The sequence below is a fragment of the Lagenorhynchus albirostris genome, chromosome 4, assembly GCF_949774975.1.
Source record: "Lagenorhynchus albirostris chromosome 4, mLagAlb1.1, whole genome shotgun sequence".
NCBI lineage: Eukaryota > Metazoa > Chordata > Mammalia > Artiodactyla > Delphinidae > Lagenorhynchus > Lagenorhynchus albirostris.
Window position 1 is genome coordinate 50,678,545 of NC_083098.1, and position 27,497 is coordinate 50,706,041.

The following is a 27,497-nucleotide window of genomic DNA, read 5'->3' on the forward strand; positions in this document are numbered from 1 at the left end:
AATGTATAAATGGATTTTAACAAATGAAAGAGCAAACTATATTTCAAATGTTAGCATTCACATGATTGTTCTAGCTGAAAAAAAATTTTTTTAACACATGACATGGGCAAGAATGTTCATTTCAAGCAACTGATTAACCTAATGAAACACTCTATCAGTGCCCACGATAAGAAACAGTAATTTTTAAAGCTGCCAGAATTATAATCATAACTTATTTATATAACTTATTTATATATAATTTATATAACAATAAATTATAAGACTTTAACAATACTTTCAAAAATCACCCTTTTCTGAGAAACCCTCATAGTCACAGTCATTTTCTCAGCCTTTAAAAGAAGATTTTTTTGAGAAAAAGGATAAGGAGAAGCTGATTCTCCCCAATTAGTCATTATTGTCATTACATCAGCACCTAACTTAAAAGACTCCTATCTCTCCCTCCACCCCAGACCCTCTGCTGTCCGCCCCCCCACCCTAAAAGGAACATGAGACATACAAATAAAAAACAATAACAAACAAGTGAGTCCCTGTGAAGTGACAAACAGTAAGAGCTTAGATGGTGTTAGAATTTGAGACAGGTGTTAATTAACATGAGCCAGAATGTCCAAAGACACGTGTAAGGCAAAAGCAGCACTTGACTTAGGTCCTGAAGAAACGGTAGGAATTGGAAAAGTAGGGAGAAAAAGAGATATTTGGGTCCAGTGAAAACGTGCATGCAGCACCACTATTCATGGAAGGCCAGTCAGACACATTTCACGAGCACGCAGGCAGAGCAGTGGAGTACAGAAGAACACAAAACCCCAAAGAGCCAGATTAGCAACGTAAATCTGAGAAGCGAGGAATGACATCTAAAATGAAATTGACTTCCATCCTACCCAATCTTCCTGCAAAACAAAGCCAAAAATAACAAGCAGTAGTACATTTAAATAATGAAAATGACAGTGATAAATTAAGACGCGTATAATATTTAAAGTGTACTAATCACATTCCTTTTCACACGACAACCCTGTGGAGAAGGCAGTTCAGACTGAATTATATATAAGACCTGTATTATGAATCAGGAAACTGAGGTTCAGAGGAGTTAAGGTTTAACATGTTTATTTAAATCTTCAAAGCTATTCCTGTGATCAGCTTAAAGAAAAAGTTCAATAATAATTACTTTTTCTTCTTACCAGAAAAAAAAAAAAGTTACAACGATGTGTATTTATCAGACTTAATGACCTAGAAGTGAATATATATCTGTAGCAAGAACAAATACTGAACAAATACTGAACTGAACTGAACTTTCCCTTAACTGAAAGTTAAGGGACTATGGGGTGTTTCTCAAAGTTCAGGTAAAATTTTGTAGATCAAGTGAGTATCCACCATAGTCCGTGGACAAGTCAACAGGCTAATTAATCTAATCTACTTTTGCTAATTCTACAGGTAACTCTAATTTAAAAATAAATTTTAATTGAAACCCTGTTGTATTTCATCAAATTTGGGGGATTACTGGCCATTATTCAAAGAATTTTAAAAGTCACAATATTTTCCATTTGTTGGATAAATCAAGTCATTCACTTGTATTGTTAATCTGCAGAAAGTTACGTTCCAATTTATTTCACATATTTCCTACCTAACTCTTTCTCCAAGGAAGAATGCTTTATTTGGCTAAAGCTCTTATCTTCTGTTATTTACGTTCTCTAAAATGGAAAGATGCTTCTAAAATCCCTCGTTTCAAAACTGAGTTATGTGTAATGAGGTGGATGGACCTAGGGACTGTCATACAGAGTGAAGTAAGTCAGAAAAACAAATACCATATGCTAACACATATATATGGAATCTAAAAACAAAAAAAAAAGGTTCTGAAGAACCTAGGGGCAGGACAGGAATAAAGACGCAGATGTAGAGAATGGACTTGAGGGGGAAGAGTAAGCTGGGACAAAGTGAGAGAGTGGCATGGACATATATACACTACTAAATGTAAAATAGATAGCTAGTGGGAAGCAGCCGCATAGCACAGGGAGATCAGCTCGGTGCTTTGTGACCACCTAGAGGGGTGGGATAGGGAGAGTGGGAGGGAGATGCAAGAAGGAGGAGATATGGGGATGTATGTATATGTATAGCTGATTCACTTTGTTATACAGCAGAAACTAACACACCATTGTAAAGCAGTTACACTCCAAATAAAGATGTTTTAAAAATTTAAAAAACTAAAATAAAATAAAATCCCTCGTTTCTCTTTGATTGATGGTTCTAATCCACACAGTTATCTTGTCTTTCACTGACCTGCTGCAGTTTACTGTCAGCACCACAGTTTATTTGGTCTCTCCAGCTAGATATAAACTCATAATCTGAGACCATATTTTATGCTTTATTTTTATTATATCAGCCTCTTCTCATTGACCTCCACCAATACCACTCAGAGTATGGACACAAAACAAACAGTTGATTCACCAAGTCTTTTAATCACTGTGGCAGCAGAAACATCCAGTCACCATAAGACCCTTAAGAATTTTTTAATTGTTGGTTTATTTAATAACAATTCTGTAGATTAGCCTATTCAGAACAATGTGTGCCTCAAAGACAAACCTAAGGTCTAACTATTATTAACCTAACTATTAATTGGACACCTGGGGATTAGGACCTAAAAAAGACCATAATGCAAATAGGCAGAATTCACCATACTCATAAAGAGCACAGGCTCCAGGGCCAGAAAGCAGCTCTACCACTTAGATGCTATTTAACTTTGGAAAAAATTACTTAATGTCTTTGTGCCTCAAGTTTACCAATATATAAAACAGGGTTGATAATACCAACCAAAGTGCTAGTGTGAAAAAGTGTCCAATGTATGTTAGTCATTATTACTTATTCTTTATAAAAGAACAGGCTCAATACTCTCAGAGCCACTGAATGATCAACAGTGCCGCTAATACTGAACTTACAATGGCGTCCTCTAAAATTACTTGGTTAGTTTCTAGCCTCTTGTATGCATATGCATAGAACACTGAATAGGCAGTAATGTCGACTGGGTATGATTAACCACTGGCTTTTGGATTGCAGAAAAAATTACTGCTACCATTTTAACATGGTGGCAGAGAAAACAGAAGTATGATTGTTTTCACTTCAGTTCAGTTCTAGGGAGTGAAACCAGACGATTGGTGGTAACAACAGGAGAAATCAGTGAGCTCTGCTGGCAACTGATAAGGTCATGAGATTCTACAGAGGCAAATAAATCAACTAGCCACTGGATCAATCAGACAAGTGACGTGGAAACAGGGGGAAGCCCTTCTCTTTCTGAAGAAGAGCAAGGAAAACTTCCTCCCATGGCTTGGCCTCTTCGTATCTCTACTCTGCAGAGACTCCCTGTTGCAAGGGGAGTAGGGAAGCAGAAAAATCTGCAAATATCTCCCAACATGTAATTAATGGTTCGCTGATCTTTTTATCAATTATCCTAGATGAAACACTCCATCAAAGCTCCTAATAAAGGTATAAACTTTTCATTTAACTAACTTTACAGTATGTACGTAAGTTCACTTAGAATTCTCTTGAGGGTGGAGGACTGGGGAGGAAGGAGATGCAGGGCCAAGCTGCAAATGTGCTGGATAGTGCTTCAAAGAGAACACTTGTCCAACTCTTCTTGTGATTTTCCTTTTTGTTCCAAATGCTGACCACCAAGAAGGGCTCTTAAGAGGAAGCCATTTTTGGTTGCCAAGGAAATTCCCACAAAGCCAAAGGATTTCTCTCAGAGCTGAGAACAGCCTCTCCTTAAGCAGAAGCAATCAGAAACATACAGGTGGCCAAGTCTACGACCACTGGACTTTTCACCTCCTTACCTCAGAATATAGGCAGATTAGCCAGCTCAGAGATCCAATTAGACCAGGAGAATAAACCCAGTTTTAGCCTTGATATTTTAAGCTTCTGAAAAAAGCCCCCAAAGTGAGCTGGGAGGCAGATGCTAGTGACTGTGATTCTTTTCACGTTAACTGAGTTGCTAAGCTTTTAGTGGAATGAATCAGAAAGGAGAAACTCAAATCTGACTGGCAAACAGTATTCTAGCAGTGGAGGAGGATTAATTAAAGTGTTTAAAAGACCTAGGACACAAATTGATATAATCTCTTGAGGAGGTAATTGGCAATACATGGTGACCCAGCAATTGCACTTACAAAATTTCTCCTTCAGAAATAATCATGAAAGAATGCAAAAAAAAAAAAAAAGTTACAATGAGGGCATTTCTTAAAGGCCTGTTTGTCGAACTGCAAAGAAATGAAAATAAGTAACTATCTATTAATAGAAGACCATTTAAATAAAATATGATTCATGTATACCATATAGCCTTCAAGGAAAATAAGGTAGATATCTGTGGTATCGTTAGTTTTTTTAAAAATCCAGTTGTAGAACAATATGATCCCATTTGTATTTTATATAAATAAGTATATACATTTTTATGCATAGAAAAAGTCTAGAAGACTACATCAACCTGCTAATAGTAGTTATATTGAGGGTGAGAATTTGTTAACTTTCACTTTCTGTTTTATTCATTTTTCCTTTGTTTGAATTTTTACAGCAATTTTGTATAATTATGAATCAGAAAAAACTAAAGTTTAAAAAATGTCATAGATAATAAAATGTTACTACAGAAAGTAAAGAATGAGTTCATGTTTATAGTTAGAATTATTATAAAGGTTTTTAATCATGCCCTTAGGGTGTTTACCACAGGTGCTGCTGCTTTCCGGTTTGTCACTTCTAAGGGGAAAAAAGTGGTTTTTTTTTTTTAAATGAAGTTCTGGTCAGAGGTAGGTAACGTGTGACATGAGAGCAGACATCCATTAAAGATAATTGTTGATGGCATTCTACTACTCTCTGCAATCTATTCTAAGTATATTTATGGCATTGGGATACAGGCAGACTGCTACATACTAGAAAGAGAAAAAAGTGACATCAAACATAAATCATGCTAGATAAGACATGCCATTTAAGACATGTAAACCCTGCAATCCCTTTTGCTAAATGTTGAATACAGAACAACCTGCGGTGCTCCTGGAGTTCGATTTTCCCAGGTACCGGTGAGAGTGTGGCTCAGGACCCCACGGGGCGGCTCTGTCCTCCACCTACACATTCCGATGCCCCTTTTGGAACAATAAGGACTAAGACACTTGTCACTGTTCCTTAGAGAGACCTCTGGTGAGGGTTTCATGAGTCATGACGTCAAAAAGAGAACTGCAGGTAACAGATATAATCACTCAAAAGCTCAATCTCACTACTCTTGGTGACCTACATCCATTTCTAGTGCATTAAAATATTTTTAATAATATTAATTAAATAATTATTAATTCTAACTAATAGTGCATGGAAAATATTTTAACTAGGAAACTCATTTTCTTTCTTACAATACTTCAGTGGAACAGAAGAGCTCCCTTTGCCAACAGGAATGAGGTCTTGACATCTATGTCAAACACATTAAGAAATTGGCTATTGGGTCTGTTGAGCTGTTTAATGCACTGCGGTGCTCATCCAATGTTTAATTATAGGAACAACACCAGATGATCCAAAACATTAGCAAATTCCTCCATCTCATCACATGCTATCCCCAGTGATCTTTTTTCAGTGTAAATCACAACACACAACTCTCCAGGTAGAATTCCTAAAATAGTGTCTCACTGAACATAGAATAAAATTAAAAGGTCCTCCTGGGGCTTCCCGGGTGGCGCAGTGGTTGAGAGCCCACCTGCCGATGCAGGGGACACGGATTCGTGCCCCAGTCCGGGAGGATCCCACATGCCGCGAAGCGGCCGGGCGTGAGCCATGGTCACTGAGCCTGCGCGTCCGGAGCCTGTGCTCCGCAACGGGAGAGGCCACAACAGTGAAAGGCCTGCGTACTGCAAAAAAAAAAAAAAAAGGAATATGGGAGAGAGCATAAGGTGGGAGGAGGAACCTACAAAAAGTCAAATTTCTTATAGAAAGGGAAAAGGAAGGACAAGGCAGTTTTGTTACTCATCTAAGCAGCAAGCTAACCCCCTTGGAAAGGGGCTCCACAGATAACCACTGCAATGGCTTCACCAGTTCCCATCAAGGACTCCTGGCCAAAGGAAAGCTGTAGCCACTGAACCACAGTTACCAGTTGCAGTCACCAATACTGCAGTGACTTAAGGACACCTAACGACTGTAACCTCCTCCTCAACAACATGCCTTTCTTATCAGGTTTTCACAGATGCGATTCCATCTGGATCTTTCCTGACACAGCAGTGTTTCAGCGAGCCCTGAAAAGATGCTAAAGACAAGTATCATAACCTCAGCAAATACGAGCCCTTCTCTGCCACTGTGTCTTCTCTGAGTAATGGAGTGAGACCACTCGGTGACCGATGCCAATCGGAGGGTTTTCTGGCTGAGCCGTGAAAGAGAATAGCAGGTGCTATTGTACTCTTCCATCACTGTGAATATGACATAGCTATGAATGCTAAGGGAAGCTGTATGTGAGCCTCAGGATGAAAATCAAAACGATGAAAAAGTCATCTCAGCTGAATTTAGTTGACTCAGTCCTGTATTACACACATGTAAGAAAAGGTTAGGGGGTCGTTCAATCACAAAATGTTTCTTTCTAGATTTCACTGTAAGGTAGTCATGGCTGAGCAGTTTCAAACTTCTACATGGATTACTGATTTCATCCTCTTACTCTCTGACAAAAATATTTAAATTTAGGTCTATCTCTACAAAAGACCAAGATTTCAAAAATAGATATTGAGACAACCAAGTATATTTAAAGATAACAGGCAACAGATAGTGTGAAAAATGATTACCATACACTTTAGAAATTAACCTTAGGCCAAATTCCACCAGGACACCAATGGATAGGTTCTCCGATAAGCTGACTAAATAACGAGTATCAGGGAAGCGACAACCAGATAAAAAGTTACAAGGTTATATAAGCGCAAATGTCTCTCTAAGAATCTTCAAGGGATTTCTACATTTACTGCATTCACTACAGTCTACAGACTGCAATTTCACTTAAGGTTGGTCATATAATTGTGAGATGGTATTACATTATTGATAATCTTTTTTTTTTTTTTTTTGCGGTACGCGGGCCTCTCACTGTTGCGGCCTCTCCCGTTGCAGAGCACAGGCTCCGGACGCGCAGGCTCACAAGGGCCCAGCCGCTCCACGGCATGTGGGATCTTCCCGGACTGGGACACGAACCCGTGTCCCCTGCATCGGCAGGTGGACTCTCAACCACTGCGCCACCAGGGAAGCCCTATTGATAATCTTGAAAAGGAAAAAGAGCCCCTTTAAAAAAGTCATTGTACCACTGAGCACAGTATTTCCTCCAAAGAGTTAAAGCTATGAGGTAAAATAATAAGATTTTCTTATCCTCATAGCTGATTCCATACTCACATGAAAAGTAGAACTAACCCACTGCATTTGATAAGCACCCGTGGCAGTTGTAAATTTTTTCAAGCACAGAAAAGAAATAAAAGGTGATAGAAAAACAAATCAATCTAAGGTAATTGGGGAAGATAACTGGATAAAGAAGAAAAAAAATCCTCCATAGCAACAAAATAGAGGAGATTATTTATGTCCATTTACAAGTAGATGAGCTCCAGATGTATTTTCTAAAAAATCTACTTCTCCCCGGGTGTTTTTTGCTTAGTAAATATAACATCCAAGTTGGAATACTGTTGAAGCATTGAATCACCTAAATTTTGGCGATGCTCTTTCTTCTGCTGTTAACTATTTTGAGCTATTTCTCAATAAAGCAGCCGCTACTGAAATCATAAGTACATAGGCTTGGCACAGCCAGAGAGAGAAAGTGCAGTCCACGGATTTGTTTCTTCTGTTTTCCCAAAACAGAATCTTATAAAAAACATGCCCTCGAATTTTGTCACTATGTAGCTGTCAGAAAGAGAAATTCTGCTCCTCTTCATATCTCTGAACATGAAAACCATTTCTTGTGCTACTGGGAAGTTATACAGCTCCAGGAAGTTGTGAGGCACCATCGCAACTATTCGAATTGTATCCAGGCAGAATAATCAATCAGAAAACTTCAGTTCCAGTTGGATGGAAGTTTCTTGGGCCAACTTGGAAAAGCATACAGAACAAGTTTGACTACTGCCAAGATCATTTCCAGGACATTGGCTAATTAATTATAAAAGCTTTTTCAAAACAAATTTGAGCCTGGCAACCTTTTTTCCCTACCAGACAGAGAAAAAAACAGGTTAAAAAAGAAAAGCCCCAGTTTATTGTGTGTGTGTGTTTTGTTTTTTTTGCCATGGCTTCATCTTCTTAGCAAGCCCATTTTCTTCTTCTCACCCGAAAATGATCGAGGAGCTTTTGTATTTGAAGTTAATAAAATTGTTAAGTATAGAAACAGGAAATAATTAGTTTGAATTTGTACTCTACCTTTAGTTATAGAGGAGATGAATGGGTCAATTACAAAGCTTCTCTTCAAACTTTTTGGTGGGAAGCAAAGAATGGAGTTTCTTTCTCTTTGGAGGAATGAAGGGCTCATTGGATGAGCTATGCCTATTGTATTAGATAAATGAAGAAGGACAGTCGCTCTTATAATGATATACTCATCAACTACATTTTCTGGCTTTGAAAACAAAAAGAACAAACCTCCTGAATCAAATCTTCCTGGTTTCATCTTCACATGAACCTTGATGAATATGAGATGTCGGTGACAGGCATCAGAGATTCTGGTTTTAAGGACCACAAAGGCTTTATAGTGTTGACTTTAAAAATGCACAATGTGAGAGCTGCGAGTTAAGTTTTATCTGTCGCACAATGAGGACTGCAGCCGGGGAGACAGCAGTTTCAGATAACTCTGAGAAACTGCTCCAAGGAGGCAGGGGGAGGAGCCAGGATATATAAGAGTTTTGCAACAAAGGGCAGGCAGTCTGAACGTCACAAGATTATTGTTAATTAAAGAAAACCAGACATCTCAAGTTACGGAATTTAGCACTTTTCTATATATGGGACGATGCAAGAGTCAGAGCTCACTGAAATCATTCCTTTGATATGCGCCTCAGCTATCTGGGGCCAGGATCCTGTTTTTTCACATCCTGAGTTTCCTCAGGACTCACCTTAGGGAGTCTGTTGGCTGCTAGATGGCAGGTGTTCTTTTCAGCCCTGAGTTTCCTCAGGGCTCACCGGCTCACGATGGAGAGCTGCAATCCTTGATGACTGTGACATCCTTTGTTTATTAATATGGCAGGAAATATTCCATTTATAAATATTCCATTTATCAATAGCAAAATCAACACCCTAAATCATAATGTTCTAACCTATTTCTTCTAACACTGGAATCAAAATCTCATGTAATACACATCATAAGTCATCAAATTTCTTCTGCATATGCTCAGATATGAAGACACCCAAGAAGGTAAGAAATTTCTCTCAGCATTTACCAGCGGCAATTGACAAACTCCTGACAAGAACTGTCCCCAGTAAAAGAAGGCTTCCTGAAAAAGTGTCAACCAGATATTCCTGACTCTGCCTTATCCAAGCCCCTGGCAAATCTCACGGTCAGAATGTCGTTTGGTAAATGCTGTAGGGAGCCAAAATGTACAAAATAGTTTTGAGGAAAATTCTCAACAAGTCCTAGTAGACTGAGGTTTCCCTTTCACTACTGGTATGAACCTGCCAATGAATCCAATATTTAAATGATCTTCTCAGAAGCCACTGCAATGAGAAGCCCTCGCACCACATCGAAGAGTAGCCCCCACTCGCCGCAACTAGAGAAAGCCCACACACAGCAACGAAGACCCAATGCAGCCAAAATTAAATAAAATTTAAAAATTTATTTTAAAAAAATAAATAAATTTTAAAAAGGGCTTCCCTGGTGGTGCAGTGGTTGAGAGTCCACCTGCCGATGCAGGGGACACGGGTTCGTGCCCCGGTCCGGGAAGATCCCACATGCCGCGGAGCGGCTAGGCCCATGAGCCATGGCCGCGGGGCCTGTGCTCCGCAACGGGAGAGGCAACAGCAGTGAGAGGCTCGCGTAACGCAAAAAACAAAAACAAAAACAAAAACACATTTCTTTAAAAATAAAATAAAATAAACAATAAAAGTGAATGTAAACTGCCTCCAGGAAGCAATAAATAAATAAATGATCTTCTCCCACAGTATTTCAAGAGGTAGGCCAATGGTAGGGAGGAGAGCTAGCCATATTAGCATTTAAGGTTGGGGGGGCAGCTGTAAAAGTCAAGAATTAATCTCAGTGCAGTGGTGGAGGTAATTAAGCCAAACCAAAGCAGAGTCTCTCTTCTGGGAAACACATGTAAGTTACGATGAGAAAGATTACACCAGATTTCAGAGAATCTTAAAAGTCGGGATAGTCTGAACTTCACTTGATATAAGCCATTATAAGCTTTTGATCCAGGGGAGAAATATAAGAGCAATGATATGAAAAGTGTATTGAATTGGGAGAAAATGGGGACAGGATTAATTCCCAAGGCTTTTCTAGCAATCTGTTCTGAGATAATGAAGGCCCTACTAGGGTGCTGTTGTTTAAAAGGAGAAGGAAGAAAGAATCCAAAAGCCATTTCACAAGAAAGAACATAATTTCACCTTCCCTGCACTTTTGAGAGTTCACCAAGGTCTAAAAAACCTCTGTCAGTTAAAGAAGAACATTGTTGTAAACAAGGCTTCATTGTCTTAGAAATACATAATTCAGATTTCTTTATTCAGGTAGAATTTTCAACCAATTAGTCCAAATAACTCATTTCATTTTTTAATGTAAAGTGCAAAATTATACCCAGTCACCATTTTCTACTAGTTTCAAGCCCAGATACCCACCCAACTAGGAAAATAGACCAGTTTCTACCATATTCTTTTTAAAAGAAAGCAAATCGAGATTCAAAACCTAATTACTTTTCATTTCAAATAGGTTACTTCCTATATGCTTTAATAGACAAACATACAGCTAACAAGACTGTCATTACCTTTGCCTGAAATATCCCCTCAAAGTTAACAACCGCCAGCATTTCCTAGCCCTTCACAGTTTACCAAACCAGTTTTTTCCACAAATCATCTTATTTAACCATCACAATAAACTTGAGGTAGGAATTAGTATTACTATTTTAAAGCTAAGAGAACTGTAGCTCCAAGATTTAAACTGCCCAAGTGAATTCATCTATAAGAGTTGGAGTAGAGACTCTTATCTTCTGAACTTCAAATCCCTTCACACACTGCTTCCCCTTCCCTCAGAGAAAGTGAAAAAAACAAAACAAAACAAAACAATCTACACATGTTGGTTCATTTTAAGTTAGAGGACCATCATTTCTAATCTTTTCCCAGCATCTTCTAGATATACATTTAGTCTTACATTGCAAAGAAGCAGGAATTCTTTGCTTACCTGGTCCTTCTCTGGTTTATCAGAGATGTCATTCAGACTGGAAGAAGTCAGATTCCTGTGGGCCATGGCTGGGCTACCTGGAAAAACAGAAGTGAACCCTAATTAAAGACTTCCTGTTAACAACACAAAGAGTTTGGTTGTACATTTCATGACCACTAGTAGATGACGATGGGAATGGTGATGATGTTTAAGCTACATTAGGATTCTCCTGAACAGGTTTCCAGAGTTGAAAAGTTAGTTTAGAGCACTAACATGGTTAAATGAAAAATGTATAAAATCCCAAATACTTTCTTTAAGTCTTCTGGCTCCATTTCATGATAAGTTAAACTTTCAAAGAAATGTGTAAAACAATAAGCATAAAAATAAACTCACTCCTGTTTTTGGTTTGCCTTTTGTTACGGCCCTTTACACACATCCTAATCTACCTATTTCTATTGCCTATAGAGATGGGCTTTTTCCTCATCTCAGTACAGCCAGCGCCAGGGGAAAAAAAGGCCTGGACCTCCTCTCCCCCAGCCTCTGCAGTCCTTCCTAGGGCACCACTTGCTCTGATCAACCCAAAAAGCCATCTGCACTCCATTCTCTGCCTAACACTTTGATCAAGAATATTTCTCCGTAATGGGCATCTGATCCAGAATCCCCATTCTTTGCCTCAAAGCAGTGTTATCACAGCTCCCCTTATTTCCTGCATTCCCATTTGCCAGACTAAAGTAAGTGTATCCCTTCTTCCCCTTAACACGCCAAACTTCTTATTCAAGTCAAGCGACGGATTTCATCAGGAATACTCCATGGGAACCAAGCTCCCCAGCTGTAAAGCTGCCGCAGGTAAAATCCATTGGCAATCCAGCCAGTGACTTCAGACATGGTTATATGAGAACAGAGAGGAGGGACATCTAGAAGAGGGATAGACCATTTTCAAATAGACTGGTTAATCAACAAAATACTGAGCTTTCATTCTGCAGGTGAACCTGAAATTTCCAGGCTTACTAAGCAAAAGAGTAATTCTTCAAAGCCAGGGTGTTTAACCGCCCCCCCCCCCGCAGGGTGCTGAGTAATGGGTTCACCATTTAATCCCCTGTGATCTGACTCAGGCTGGTCTTCACACCAAGAGGACAAGGGTTGAAAAACAAGCATCAAGGTTCGAACACAGCTTCACATTTACTTCCACATAATTCTTTAGATTACAGATTTCCATTCCTTCAGACCAAACCTTCTACACATAATTTTGCAAGAGACTCAAATCTACCCCCTAATAATTTAACGTCTATATAACAGCAGCTCTTTAAATAATATAATTGTCTTTAACTACTAGATCAATTTTCTTGAGTTGGCAAAACAGGATATTTTCCACTCTGCTGCATTTCATTGAGTAAGCATGGCCTAGATCTCTTAAACACTTTACCTGGTAGGATGTTTTATTCTAGGAAAATCTGAGCACAGGGCATTCTTCAAAGGAAAGTAACATGTGAAAAACTGCTTTATGAGCAAAATTAAAAGAAGCTCTTTGAAAGCCACATTCTCTTCTCTGAACCACGTACTAGGTTGCTAGTGTCCACTCAATACAAAAGACACCAAGACACCAGGCCCAAACAAGAATGCCTCCAAATAATGCTGGGCTTGAAACTAAGGAAATGATGAGTACATACAATTTTATACTTTACATTAGAAAATAAAACTAGTCTTTTGGACTAAATGAGTGAAAATTCTACCTGCATAAAAGTCTGAACTAGATATTCTTAGTGCAATGAAGTCTTAGCAAATCCTTAATCATAAGTTAAAAGCAACTTATGTAAATGAATAGATGAGATTGATTTCTAATTATTAAATCAATTGTACATAAGCAGCAATACTGAAATGAATTTGAAAGCAATTTTTCATTAAGTAATTTAAATTTCCTGGGCAATATTCTAAACTCCCTGATTTGCTTTGGAAATTCTTTATAAATACTACAAAGGTACATTTCAACTCAAGCACTGTCCTAATTGCTGCAAAATATGAATAAGTAGAAGCCAAATGAATAAAGTTTCCATTATAATGGTAATCCTAACTGATGTCACAACTTTTCCAAGAAGCCTCATATACTGTCTCATTTCTCTCATTTCTGAAAGACAGTTATAGGATGGCTATCTATATTTGTACTATATGGGGGAGTAGGGAGGCACAGGGATAAGGAAGTTGCAGGAACCAGATGGGGAAGAGGAGGCCAAGGTTAAGAAACAATCACATCTATTGTTCCTCCCAACCTTATCTGATTCTCATTAATAAAAGTAATATTAACAGCTTCACTGATGTTTAACTTTGTACTACACTGAAAGAATTCAGAAGTCAACACTTTTAGGTAAACCTTAAGCAAGATGATCCGCATTCTTGCATCTTTTCCCATCTCCCTCCCTATCAAACTCTCCACCCCTACCCTGCAACACCCTGAACCAGGGACAAAAGCTTCCCAATGTTCTAAATCAGTGGTGGCCAAAGTGTTGTTCCCAGACCAGCAGTATCAGCATCACCTGAGCACGTGTTAGAAATGTAAATTCTTGGAACTCACCCCAGACCAACTATATCAAACTCTGGGCAAGGGGTCTAGCAAGGTGGGTTTTAACAAACCTTTGAAATGATTTTGAAGCAAGCTAAAGTTGGAGAACCACTGCTCTACATAAATCAGTTATCTTAACCGGAGGCTGTGTCCGGGTCAGAACTGAATTGAAAGAAACATATAACTTGATGTAGCAAGAGAGGTAGCTCTGATAAACTTGTCCTCCTCCAAGCCACTGCTCCAAACTATCATATCTCAAGCAAATCATTAAGTTAGCATCCTTGCCACATAAACACACACAAAAAGATCACACATGGCCCTTCCTCTAAATCCTCGCCTACACAGTCAAATAAATAACTTTGTTAACAGAACTCACTGTTTAATCAGACTTTTCCAGAAACATATCAACCAAATCAAAGAAGACAAGGACAAGATATTACAAACCAGATTATATCTGGGAATCAGAAATTTCCGTGTGGCACTTTAGCAAACCTGGGAAACTTACACAACAGGACCCTAACAATGTTCTACTGTGGATATTTTGCACCTAACAGTCAACAAGACACATTGTCAGGATAAGTCAGTGCTTTCTAGAGTTTTAACCTATGATGTGAACTCATTATACTGCAATCTTGAGTGAGTGGGGGTAGCAGAGGCAAATGTCACCTTGTAACAAAAAGGTGAAATACAAGCCTACCCCAAACCATACTACTTATTGTGCAAGTGATGATTCACCTACTCAAAGCTACCACTAATAGGCCTTTTCTATCTAATATCCAGGGTGAATGAACATCTCATCACTGGTCTCGGTCCAAAGGAACTTTGTTTATTTATTTATTATTGTTGAATTTTATTTTTTTATGCAGCAGGTTCTTATTAGTCATCCATTTCATACACATCAGTGTATACATGTCAATCCCAATCTCCCAATTAATCACACCACCATCCCCACCCCACCGCGGCTTTCCCCCCTTGGTGTCCATACGCTTGTTCTCTACGTCTGTGTCTCAATTTCTACCCTGCAAACCAGTTCATCTATATCATTTTTCTAGGTTCCACATATATACGTTAATATACGATGTTTGTTTTCCTCTTCCTGATTTACTTCACTCTGAATGACAGCCTCCAGATCCATCCACGTCTCTACAAATGACCCAATTTCATTCCTTTTTATGGCGGAGTAATATTCCATTGTATATATATATATACCACATCTTCTTTACCCATTCATTTGTCAATGGGCATTGAGGTTGCTTCCATGTCCTGGCTATTGTAAATAGTGCTGCAATGAATATTTGGGTGCATGTGTCTTTTTGAATTACGGTTTTCTCTGAGTATATGCCCAGTAATGGGATTGCTGAGTCATATGGTAATTATATTTTTAGTTTTTTAAGGCACCTCCATACTGTTCTCCATAGTGGCTGTATCAATTTACATTCCCACCAATAGTGCAAGAGGGTTCCCTTTACTCCACACCCTCTCCAGCACTTGTTGTTTTAGATTTTCTGATGATGCCCATTCTAACTGGTATGAGGTGATACTTCATTGTAGTTTTGATTTGCATTTCTCTAATAATTAGTGCTGTTGAGCAGCTTTTCATGGGCTTCCTGGCCATCTGTATGTCTTCTTTGGAGAAATGTCTATTTAGGTCTTCTGCCCATTTTTGGATCGGGTTGTTTGTTTTTTTAATATTGAGCTGCATGAGCTGTTTATATATTTTGGAGATTAATCCTTTGTCCCTTGATTCATTTGTAAATATTTTCTCCCATTCTGAGGGTTGTCTTTTCATCTTGTTTGTAGTTTCCTTTGCTGTGCAAAAGCTTTTAAGTTTCATTAGGTCCCATTTGTTCATTTTTCTTTTTATTTTCATTACTCTAGAAGGTGGATCCAAAAAGATCTTGCTGTGATTTATGTCAAACACTGTTCTTCCTATGTTTTCCTCTAAGAGTTACATAGTGTCTGGTCTTACATTTAGGTCTTTAATCATTTTGAGTTTATTTTTGTGTATGGTGTTAGGGAGTGTTCTAATTTCATTCTTTTACATGGAGCTGTCCAGTTTTCCCAGCACCACTTATTGAAGACACTGTCTTTTCTCCATTGTATATCCTTGCCTCCTTTGTCATAGATTAGTTCACCATAGGTGCATGGGTTTATCTCTGGGCTTTCTATCCTGTGCCACTGATCTATATTTGTTTTTGTGCCAGTACCATATTGTCTTGATTACTGTAGCTTTGTAGTATAGCCTGAAGTCAGGGAGTCTGATTCCTCCAGCTCCGTTTTTTTCCCTCACGACTGCTTTGGCTATTCGGGGTCTTTTGTGTCTCCACACAAATTTTAAGATTTTTTGTTCTAGTTCCGTAAAAAATGCCACTGGTAATTTGATAGGGATTGCATTGAATCTGTAGATTGCTTTGGGTAGTAGAGTCATTTTCACAATATTGATTCTTCCAATCCAAGAACATGGTATATCTCTCCAACTGTTTGTATCATCTTTAATTTCTTTCATCAGTGTCTTAGAGTTTTCTGCATACAGGTCTTTTGTCTCCCTAGATAGGTTTATTCCTAGGTATGTTATTCTTTTTGTTGCAGTGGTAAATGGGAGTGTTTCCTTAATTTCTCTTTCAGATTTTTCATCATTAGTGTATAGGAATGCAAGAGATTTCTGTGCATTAATTTTGTATCCTGCTACTTTACCAAATTCATTGATTAGCTCTAGTAGTTTTCTGGTGGCATCTTTAGGATTCTCTATGAATAGTATCATGTCATCTGCAAACAGTGACAGTTTTACTTCTTCTTTTCCAATTTGGATTCCTTTTATTTCTTTTTCTTCCCTGATTGCCATGGCTAGGACTTCCAAAACTATGTTGAATAAGAGTGGTGAGAGTGGACATCCTTGTCTTGTTCCTGATCTTAGAGGAAATGCTTTCAGTTTTTCACCATTGAGAATGATGTTTGTTGTGGGTTTGTCATATATGGCCTTTATTATGTTGAGGTAGGTTCCCCCTATGCCCACTTTCTGGAGAGTTCTTATCATGAATGGGTATTGAGTTTTGTCAAAAGCTTTTTCTGTATCTATTGAGATGATCATATGGTTTTTATTCTTCAATTTGTTAATATGGTGTAGCACATTGATTGATTTGCGTATACTGAAAAATCCTTGCATCCCTGGGATAAATCCCACTTGATCATGGTGTATGATCCCTTTAATGTGTTGTTGGATTCTGTTTGCTAGTATTTTGTAGACGATTTTTGCATCTATATTCATGAGTGATATTGGTTTGTAATTTGCTTTTTTTGTAGTATCTTTGTCTGGTTTTGGTATCAGGGTGATGGTGGCCACATAGAATGAGTTTGGGAGTGCTCCTTCCTCTGCAATTTTTTGGAAGAGTTTGAGAAGGATGGGTGTTAGCTCTTCTCTAAATGTTTGATAGAATTCACCTGTGAAGCCATCTGGTCCTGGACGTTTGTTTGTTGGAAGATTTTTAATCACAGTTTCAATTTCAGTACTTGTGACTGGTCTGTTCATATTTTCTCTTTCTTCCTGGTTCAGTCTTGGAAGGTTATACCTTTCTAAGAATTTGTCCATTTCTTCCAGGTTGTCCATTTTATCAGTATAGAGTTCTTGTAGTAGTCTCTTAGGATGCTTTGTATTTCTGCGGTGTCTGTTGTAACTTATCCTTTTTCATTTTTTATTGATTTGAGTCCTATCCCTCTTTTTCTTGATGAGGCTGGCTAACGGTTTATCAATTTTGCTTATCTTCTCAAAGAACCAGCTTTTAGTTTTACTGATCTTTGCTCCTATTTTCTTTGTTTCTGTTTCATTTATTTCTGCTCTGATCTTTATGATTTTTTTCCTTCTACTAACTTTGAGTTTTGTTTGTTCTTCTTTCTCTAGTTCCTTTAGGTGTAAGGTTAGATTGCTTAGTTGAGCTGTTTGTTGTTTCTTGACGTCGGATTGTATTGCTATAAACTTCCCTCTTAGAACTGCTTTTGCTGCATCCCACAGCTTTTGGATCATCGAGTTTTCATTGTCATTTGTCTCTAGGTATTTTTTTATTTCCTCTTTGATTTTTTCAGTGATCTCTTGGTTATTTAATAACGTATTGTTTAGCCTCCATGTGTTTGTGTCTTTTAGGTTTTTTTCCTTGTAACTGATTTCTAACCTCACAGCATTGTGGTCAGAAAAGATGCTTGATATAATTTCAATTTTCTTAAATTTACTGAGGCTTGATTTGTGACCCAAGATGTGGTCTATCCTGGAGAATGTTCCATGCACACTTGAGAAGAAAGTGTAATGTGCTGTTTTGGGATGGAATGTCCTATAAATATTAACTAAATCTCTCTGGTCTATTGTGTCATTTAAAGCTTGTGTTTCCTTATTAATTTTCTGTTTGGATGATCTGTCCATTGGTGTAAGTGAGATGTTAAAGTCCCCCACTATTATTGCGTTACTGTTGACTTCCTCTTTTAGAGCTGTTAGCAGTTGCCTTATGTATTGAGGTGCTCCTATGTTGGGTGCATATATCTTTATAATTGTTATATCTTCTTCCTGGATTTATCCCTTGATCATTATGTAGTGTCCTTCCTTGTCTCTTGTAACATTCTTTATTTTAAAGTCTATTTTATCTGATATGAGTATTGCTACTCCAGCTTTCTTTTGATTTCCATTTGCATGGAATATCTTTTTCCATGCCCTCACTTTCAGTCTGTATGTGTCCCTAGGTCTGAAGTGGGTCTCTTGTAGACAGCATATATATGGGTCCTGTTTTGTATCCATTTAGCAAGCCTGTGTCTTTTGGTTGGAGCATTTAATCCATTCACATTTAAGGTAATTATTGATATGTATGTTCCGATTACCATTTTCTTAATTGTTTTAGGTTTGTTTTTGCAGGTCCTTTTCTTCTCTTGTGTTTTCCACTTAGAGAAGTTTCTTTAGCATTTGTTGTAGAGCTGTTTTGGTGGTGCTGAATTCTCTTAGCTTTTGCTTATCTGTAAAGCTTTTGATTTCTCCATCGAATCTGAATGAGATCCTTGCTAGGTAGAGTAATCTTTGTTGTAGGTTCTTCCCTTTCATCACTTTAAATATGTCATGCCACTCCCTTCTGGCTTGTAGAGTTTCTGCTGAGAAATCAGCTGTTAACCTTATGAGAGGTTCTTTGTATGTTATTAGTCATTTTTCCCTTGCTGCTTTCAATAATTTTTCGTTGTCTTTGATTTTTGCCAATTTGCTTACTATGTGTCTCGGCGTGTTTCTCCTTGGGCTTATCCTGTATGGGACTCTCTGTGCTTCCTGGACTTGGGTGGCTATTTTCTTTCCCATGTTATGGAAGTTTTCAACTATAATCTCTTCAGATATTTTCTTGGGTCCTTTCTCTCTCTCTCCTCCTTCTGCGACCCCTATAATGTAAATGTTGTTGCATTCAATGTTGTCCCAGAGGTCTCTTAGGCTGTCTTCATTTCTTTTCATTCTTTTTTCTTTATTCTGTTCCACAGCAGTGAATTCCACCATTCTGTATTCAAGGTCACTTACCCATTCTTCTGCCTCAGTTATTCTGCTATTGATTCCTTCTAGTGTAGTTTTCATTTAAGTTATTGTATTGTTCATCTCTGTTTGTTTGTTTTTTAATTCTTCTAGGTCTTTCTTAAACATTTATTGCATCTTCTCAGTCTTTGCCTCCATTCTTTTTCCAAGGTTCAGGATCATCTTCACTATCATTATTCTGAATTCTTTTTCTGGAAAGTTTCCTATCTCCACTTCATTTATTTGTTTTTCTGGGGGTTTTATCTTGTTCCTTCATCTGGTACATAGCCCTCTGCCTTTTCATCTTGTCTATCTTTCTGTGAATGTGGTTTCTGTTCCACAGGCTGCAGGATTGTTGTTCTTCTTGCTTCTGCTGTCTGCCCTCTGGTGGATGAGGCTATGGAAGAGGCTTGTGCAAGTTTCCTGATGGGAGGGACTGGTAGTGGGTAGAGCTGGGTGTTGCTCTGGTGAGTAGAGCTCAGTAAAACTTTAATCTGCTTGTCTGCTGATGGGTGGGGCTGGGTTCCCTCCCTGTTGGTTGTTTGGCCTGAAGTGACCCAACACTGGAGCCTGCCTGAGTTCTTTGGTGGGGCTATTGGTGGACTTTGGGAGGGTTCACACCAAGGAGTACTTCCCAGAACTTCTACTGCCAATGTCCTTGTTCTCACAGTGAGACACAACCACACCCCCGCCTCTGCAGGAGACCCTCCAACACTAGCAGGTACGTCTGGTTCAGTCTCCCATGGGGTCACTGTTCCTTCCCCTTGGTCCTGATGCGCACACTACTTTGTGTGTGCCCTCCAAGAGTGGAGTCTTTATTTCCCCTGTCCTGTCAAAGTCCTGCAATCAAATCCCGCTAGCCTTCAAAGTCTGATTCTCTGGGAATTCCTCCTCCCGTTGCCGGACCCCCAGGCTGGGAAGCCTGACGTGGGGCTCAGAACCTTCACTCCAGTGGGTGGACTTCTGTGTTATAAGTGTTCTCCAGTTTGTGAGTCACCCACCCAGCAGTTATGGGATTTGATTTTATTGTGATTGGGCCCCTCCTACCGTTTCATTGTGGCTTCTCCTTTGTCTTTGGATGTGGGGTATCTTTTTTGGTGAGTTCCAGTGTCTTCCAGTCAATGACTGTTCAGCAGTTAGTTGTGATTCCGGTGCTTTCATAAGAGGGAATGAGAGCACGTCCTTCTACTCCACCATTTTGAACCAATCTCGAAACTTTGTTTCTTTAAATTTTATTTTTATAAAAAGAAGAAAAAGAAGAAGAACCAGCCTCGAGTGTATAATCATAATTAATTTCTATATCACTGTATTCTGGCCATAAGAAAAAGAAAGATTTTGAGAAGTACATTTTCAAGCAGTTTCACACAATCAAAAACAATTTCATTTTCAAAGTACCCACTTGGCAGGTACATACTGTCTTCTATAAACATTAATTGCATTCTGTACTAAGTTTGAAAATCATTGCTATTCTTTAGCACACATGTAGCAATTCATAAAGTCCTTTGCAATTGTATCTATTATATACAATAAAAAGGAGTGAAGAGAATGTACAGCATAGAAAGGTGATGATACTTGTATGTGTACATATTGGGTAAAAATGTAAACATGTATGCCATGCAATGCACATAAACTGACCCCCCATATCATACCCTTATAATAAGCCTATACAATATATTCTCTGTACCCCCACTGACTCATTGATACTCTTTTCCCCCTTTGTTGACATAACAAATCTACTAGAAAATGTGTATACCTAAGATTAAGGGTCAACTCATCTTTTTGAGTATAAGTACGTTAACTTACATTATCTTACTTAATCCTCACATAAACACTTTGAGATTAGTATTATTATTACCACTTTATACATAAAATGAACTTCAAGGAGGTTAAGTTCATGATCACACAGCAAGTGGTAAAACTGTAATTTCAATCTGTATCTCATAATACCAATCCCATTACCTCTGGGGGAGGGTGGGTCTCTCTCTGTTATTTACATAAATAAACATACAAACATCATCATTTCTAATGAAGAGAAAATATAATGTATAACCGCAAAGAATATATTCTATTTCCATGCCAATTACATGCAATATAAAACCACCAAGGATGCTTAAGGCAGAAATGTTCTTGGTTTCCAATTTAGCTGTTCCCAAAGATGGAGTTTGCATATCTTTACTTTTTCATTTTCATAAAGAAAAGGAGAAAAAGATTGAACTTAGCTAATCTGCTTGCCAGAGTGATTAAATAGTAGCCCCAAACCACAGCTCTGTGACAAAGAAGAAAGGATGCTAAAAGCAATAGCAAAGTAATTATAAAAGCAATAATGCCACATGCTTCTGAATGTCCTAATTCATAGTCATAGCCAAGGTGTCTGTAAAATTCCACAATGTACATACAGCCAATTCTCCATTATTTCTGTATTAGTTTTGTACCTTTCAAGGTACTCCAACTGCAATTTCTTCCAATTTCAACCACGAAAAACAGGAATATAATGCAACAAGGAGAATAAATCACTTGGGATACTCACAATGAGTTTGACTGAGAAGTCTAGAAGGAATGGCTGGGATAAGCTTGCATTTTGTCAGATCAGTTTCCTAGTCTTCCATAGCGACAGACCATCAAGAGCTGTCCCCACCAAAAATAATTTAAAAATAAGCATGTCATCAAGACCTCCAACCCAGTGTCATTGCCCACCTCTAAATAAAATACAGAAATATTTAAAATATAAATATTAGGGGGCTTCCCTGGTGGTGCAGTGGTTGAGAGTCCGCCTGCCGATGCAGGGGACACGGGTTTGTGCCCCAGTCTGGGAGGATCCCACATGCCGCGGAGCGGCTGGGCCCGTGAGCCATGGCCGCTGAGCCTGCGCGTCCGGAGCCTGTGCTCCGCAACAGGAGAGGCCACAGCAGTGAGAGGCCCACATACCGGAAAAAAAAAAAAAAAAAAAAAAATATATATATATATATATATATATATATATATATATATATATATATATGACTAAGGAAAGTTTAAAATATTACCAGAAAGAGCTCTTTGAAAGAATTTCATAACTAACAGAAAATCAGTTTGGATATTTTCGCTTGTACAATTTTTAATTATTTTGTTTTATTTAGAGGATTTCTGTTGTTTGTTTGTTCATAATTTAATATAATATAAACTCCAAGAGTCCAGAGCCAAGGCCCTTGGTTTGTGTTGCTCACAGTTATAGCCTCAGAGCTTGGCACTAGTGGCACTTAATAAATATTTGTGAATGAATGAATAATAGCAACTGGGTATCATTTTACTTCCATTTGGAGTTACTACTATAAACACTACTGTTCAAACTCTATTTCCTATGGAGGGAGATGCTGTGTGCACACTCCAAGAAACTTTAGACTTGGAAAGCCTTAGAGTAAATAAGGAAGAAGTTTGTAGCTGGCCCAGAACTAACAGAATGGAAAGGCCCTGCCAAACTGGGTAACAGCCTGTCAGTCAGTCAGCAGTGGGAACAGAGGTAAGAAGCAATGAAAGGGAGAATAGGAAACCCCGTGTGCAAGAAGAATCAGATGAGAATGAGAGGAGAAATACGAGAAGGTGTCACGACCTCACTGAAAGGAAAGGAGAGGCTTGGGAAGAGAAAAGTCTGGGGGAACAGAAATAACTCAAAGAAAGTGATCAGCTTGGAAAGTAAAGCAAATTTGGAGAAAGGAAGAATACATCAAAAGATCCAGATAACTATCAAAGTAGTTGGGTCAAGCTCTAATCAAAAGCTGAAGTCATCCCTAATATACGGGGTAAGGATGATGGAGAAGACATCCTTATAGAGAGAGCTGGAAGTGTGCAGAGGCCAGACCAGAGCAGAGCAAACACAAAGACTATTCTCTTTCTTAAAGACCATTCTCTATTATTTTGAGACCTCTGCTGTCCACGTGGCCCTTTGTAATCTACCCATCCTCAACTTCCTTGATCCTATTCTCTCCTGTTTTTGAATTTTCTGAACTACTCTGTGGACTTTTCCCAAGATTCAACGTTAGGTCTTAGACATCTCAATGTCAAATATGCAACATTCATCTCTTATAAGTCTTTTCAAATTTCAACCATCAAAAGCAAAATGCTCTAACCCTAGTGACTCCCATTCTAATAATATTGCACATGATATTTAATTTTTATTATGATCTAAAATAGGAGTTTAATTTTTAAAAGGCATTTCATTCCCTTTCTGTGCACACACAACACACACATACACATAACATTTTAAAAATCTCTACTCAGCTGAGGAAAAAAGTTCAGAAACAAACAAGGACTAGAAAATTTATTAAAATAGGAAAGTCCCCATAAAGGACTTCAGGGAATCTGTGGTCCTTGTGATCACATACAGTATTTGTAACTCTTTGTGTGTCACCTGTGCACGCACACACGCACAATATAATACTATGAACCAAAAGTTATTCTGTCTAAAGAATATAGGTGGAAGTACATAAAATAATTTTTGACCTTATCTCATGAAAATAGAAAAAGAAAAGAACAATGCCATCGCAAGACTGTGCTAGTCAGTAAAAGGGTAAGTGAGAAAGACTGATGGAAGTTTATGACAGAACAAAACAAACATCTCACTGCCTTCATTCCAAAAAGGCATTGAACCAAAGTGATTTTACTAAATGCCCTTAGGCCAAGTTGAGGAATTTCAATAGGTCCCCGCAGCCACATCATTCCAAGCACAGATACCAGTGTCTGATTTCCTAATTTGGGCCTACTCTCTTGAATCTATACATTAATACCTGATCCAAGATATAGTAAAATTTCACTAAGTCAGATTAATGGAGAAATTCTCTGAATTGATGAAGTGTCTAAATTTAAAACAATTTAAGAAGGCTACCAGTTCAACTAAGTATATAACTTGGCAAATGAGTTTATCCCTCTCCCTTCCTAGATACTTTTAAAACAATAGGTTAAAAAGTAGTGAAAACCAAAAAGTAAAACCATATCAATTAAAAGAACTGGTAGAAGAACAACAGAGACAAGAGATTTCAAAAACTTTCTAGAAGAAAAAGAACAGATAAGAGTATTAGACCCTGATACTATTTGCACTATATAGAAATGGCAGTGTAAAATACACACAGAAAGGTATGGAGTCAAAAAAGGGGTCTTCCATGCAAAACCCTGAAGAAGTGCCACACTGGAAGAGACCAAGTACAATGGAGGCCCAAGTAAGATGCAAGCAAAAATGGCTGAGTTCTTGGAAAGTCAATATGCCAAAAGTTTACTACGACCCCAGTGGGCAGCACACCCAGCAGCTGAGGCACCACAGGGCTCTCTGCTGCAGAGAGATTCAGAAAAGACCAGGCAATCAGTGCAGGAGTTTGCACCTCACAGCAAAGTCTTCTGAATTCTAGAATTTAGGGGACACCTCAGGATGACATTTCCTGCTCACTCTAAAACAAATCCTCTTACTTAAATACAAATGGACAATTGAGAATCATCAGACGTTTAAGAGAGGAAGCCCAAGACTAAAACACACACACCCACACAAAACCAAAACACCACAACTTCAGTAAAAGAATTACAATTTAGAACATTTAAATAAAAATTCTTACTGGTTTGTGAGAGATTTGACAAGATATTATATCCATAAAACATGGATAGGATGTTAAGAAAAACAGAACAAGGAAAATGCTTTAGAGTTATACTTTTAAAGACTATATATGATTGCAACATATGTATATATACATGGGTTAGAAAATAAAATCAAGCAAATCTTCCAAAGAAGTAATGGTCGAGGGGGAAAAGATCCAAAAAATATGAGATAAAAGATCAGAGGTACGGAGGATCAATCCAGAAGGCCAATTAGGAGGGCTATTAAGAGTTCTACTAAGCCAGAAGAAGGAAAATGAAAAACAGAATATTATTAAACAGAATATCCTACAACTAAATAAAGGACATATTTGTTCACATCACAAGGGTCCCTACGGAAAAATAAACAAAACAAACCACACACTCACAAAATCCAGCTGTATGTATCTGTATGTAAATGAATCATTACAACACTTCACAACACCAAGAACGAAGAGACTACCCTAAAATTTCCTATCTAGAGAGAAAAGCAGTAAGAATTGCACTTTGGAATTCTCTTAAGCAACACAAAATGGAAGAAGAGAATGGAATTATGCTTTCAAAGTTCTGGAAGAAAAATTATTTTCAACCTACATTACTATACTGATCCAAACTATCAATCAAGTGTGAAAAATAATAAGGAAACTTTTGGCCAAAAAAAAAACCCTAAAAAATGTCAACCTTTATATGTCCTTTCATACAAAGTCACTTGAAATGCAATTTGGAAAAATGAAAAAATAAACTAAGAAAAAGAGATACATGGTCTCCAACTCAGGAGAGCAATGAAAGTAAATGCCAGAAGAACAGCTGTGCAGCAGGTCTGGGGGCAATGGTGTCTTATGGAGCAGAAGGGTAATGTAGGGTAGAGAGGAGACAGCAAGGAGGGAGGGACCTGTGAGAAGGAAGTATCTACAGGGTTTATTAGTGCCATTGACGTATTGAAAGAGCTTGGGAATACAGTAACAATAGGTAATTTGAAAAAAAAATGCAATTTAAAACTCCAGGTTAAAAAAAAAAACTGTACAAGACAGAAAATGTAATTATAACCCATGGTATAGCTTTAAATTATTTTCATATTGTCATAATAATATAAATATTATTTATGAATTTCTGACTTTAGATTCAACTGATAAAGCATAGAATGTATTTCTAGTTAACAAGGATGTAAATCTAACCAATATTTACAATAAATAGAAGTACCAGTGACAGAAATCTGAAAGTAAAATTGGTGAGGAGAGGGCCAAGGAAGGGTAGGGAAGCCAATATCCTTTTCTGACAAGGTAAGAAGTCAAAAGATTCTGTCCATACTTGCTACAAAAAGAAATAAAACTTAGATTTATTACCTAAAATTGCAAATGTAATTAATAATGGAACTAAGAATAACGACACAAATGTATTTGGAGGAAGGAAAAATGTTTGTAGAAAATAAGTAAAATCTTTTCTAGCAAAGAAAAAGTTAGGAAACATCTAAGACTGATAAATCAGAAAAAGCAAAATAAACCAATTATATGAAGATAACCATGACAAAACTAAAAGAAAAAAATACAAACAACTTAAAGGGTTAAAGGTGACTGCTACAAGGGCAGGTCTGGGAACAAGGAAGATGAAGCAAAGGAGTTTCTTTTTCATTAGAAGTCCTCTGTGCTCTTCAATTTCATAATCATTTGCACACAGCACTTTAGTAAAAAACATAATACATATGTCTATTTATCATATGATAATGTTAATTAAATCTACTTTTATTATTTTGAAGTACCTGAGATTAAATTGAAACATTACTGACTAGTAGACAATCTTGGGAATTTTAATTAAATCAAATTTTTAATATAAACATGGAGATCAAGATGTTTTTAAGAGTTTAAAATCAATTTTTGAGTAGTTTTAACATGCTCCATGAAATAATATTTACACTATTTTTTTTTTTAATGATGGCAAGGAAAATCTTCCTGAAGCCTCTGTCTGATTATCAAAGATTCATCTCAATAGCTTTAGTCAACAAAAACCCTTATATCAAAAAGTCTATGCAGGGGAAAAAATAGTATGTGCAGAAAAGCAAGCTATTTAACATAGTCCTACATCTGCAGTGAAATAAATATATAGATATGAATGTTGCTATCAATGTTGATACAGATATAGTTTATTAGTATTATATATAGACATAGATACAGATATAAAACTTTAAAAGAGTAATAGACACATTCTCTGGGCCTCCAGCTACAAATGCAGCCCCTCCTAACTACTCCTGATTTACACTCACAAAATGTGACCTGGAGAAAAGCCATTCAATTAGCTTCCTGGTGCGGTAACTCCTCATGGCCTTGCTGATGCACATCCAGTTAGCTGATACACATTGGGCAATCGGTGGTCACAGGTCACCCACAACTCAGAGGACAGCCTCTAGGAAAGAAGGGAACAAGGACCTTTGGGGCCCATCATGTCCCTATCACATATGTGGCCCTGAACACTCTACACATTTGAGTGTCTGAGCGAGAGCAAAGGCACGGTGGGTAACAGAAGAACAA

At 37.9% G+C, this 27,497-nt stretch overlaps 1 protein-coding gene across 1 annotated transcript in view; it reads right to left on the reverse strand.

Annotated features, from left to right (window-relative positions):
• SLC4A4 (solute carrier family 4 member 4) overlaps positions 1–27,497 on the reverse strand; it is a 347,265-nt gene that overhangs the window by 134,962 nt on the left and 184,806 nt on the right. The window contains exon 7 of the mRNA XM_060148054.1: positions 11,330–11,406. Within this exon, the coding sequence (XP_060004037.1) occupies positions 11,330–11,406 (77 nt within the window). The remainder of the gene's footprint in view (positions 1–11,329; positions 11,407–27,497) is intronic.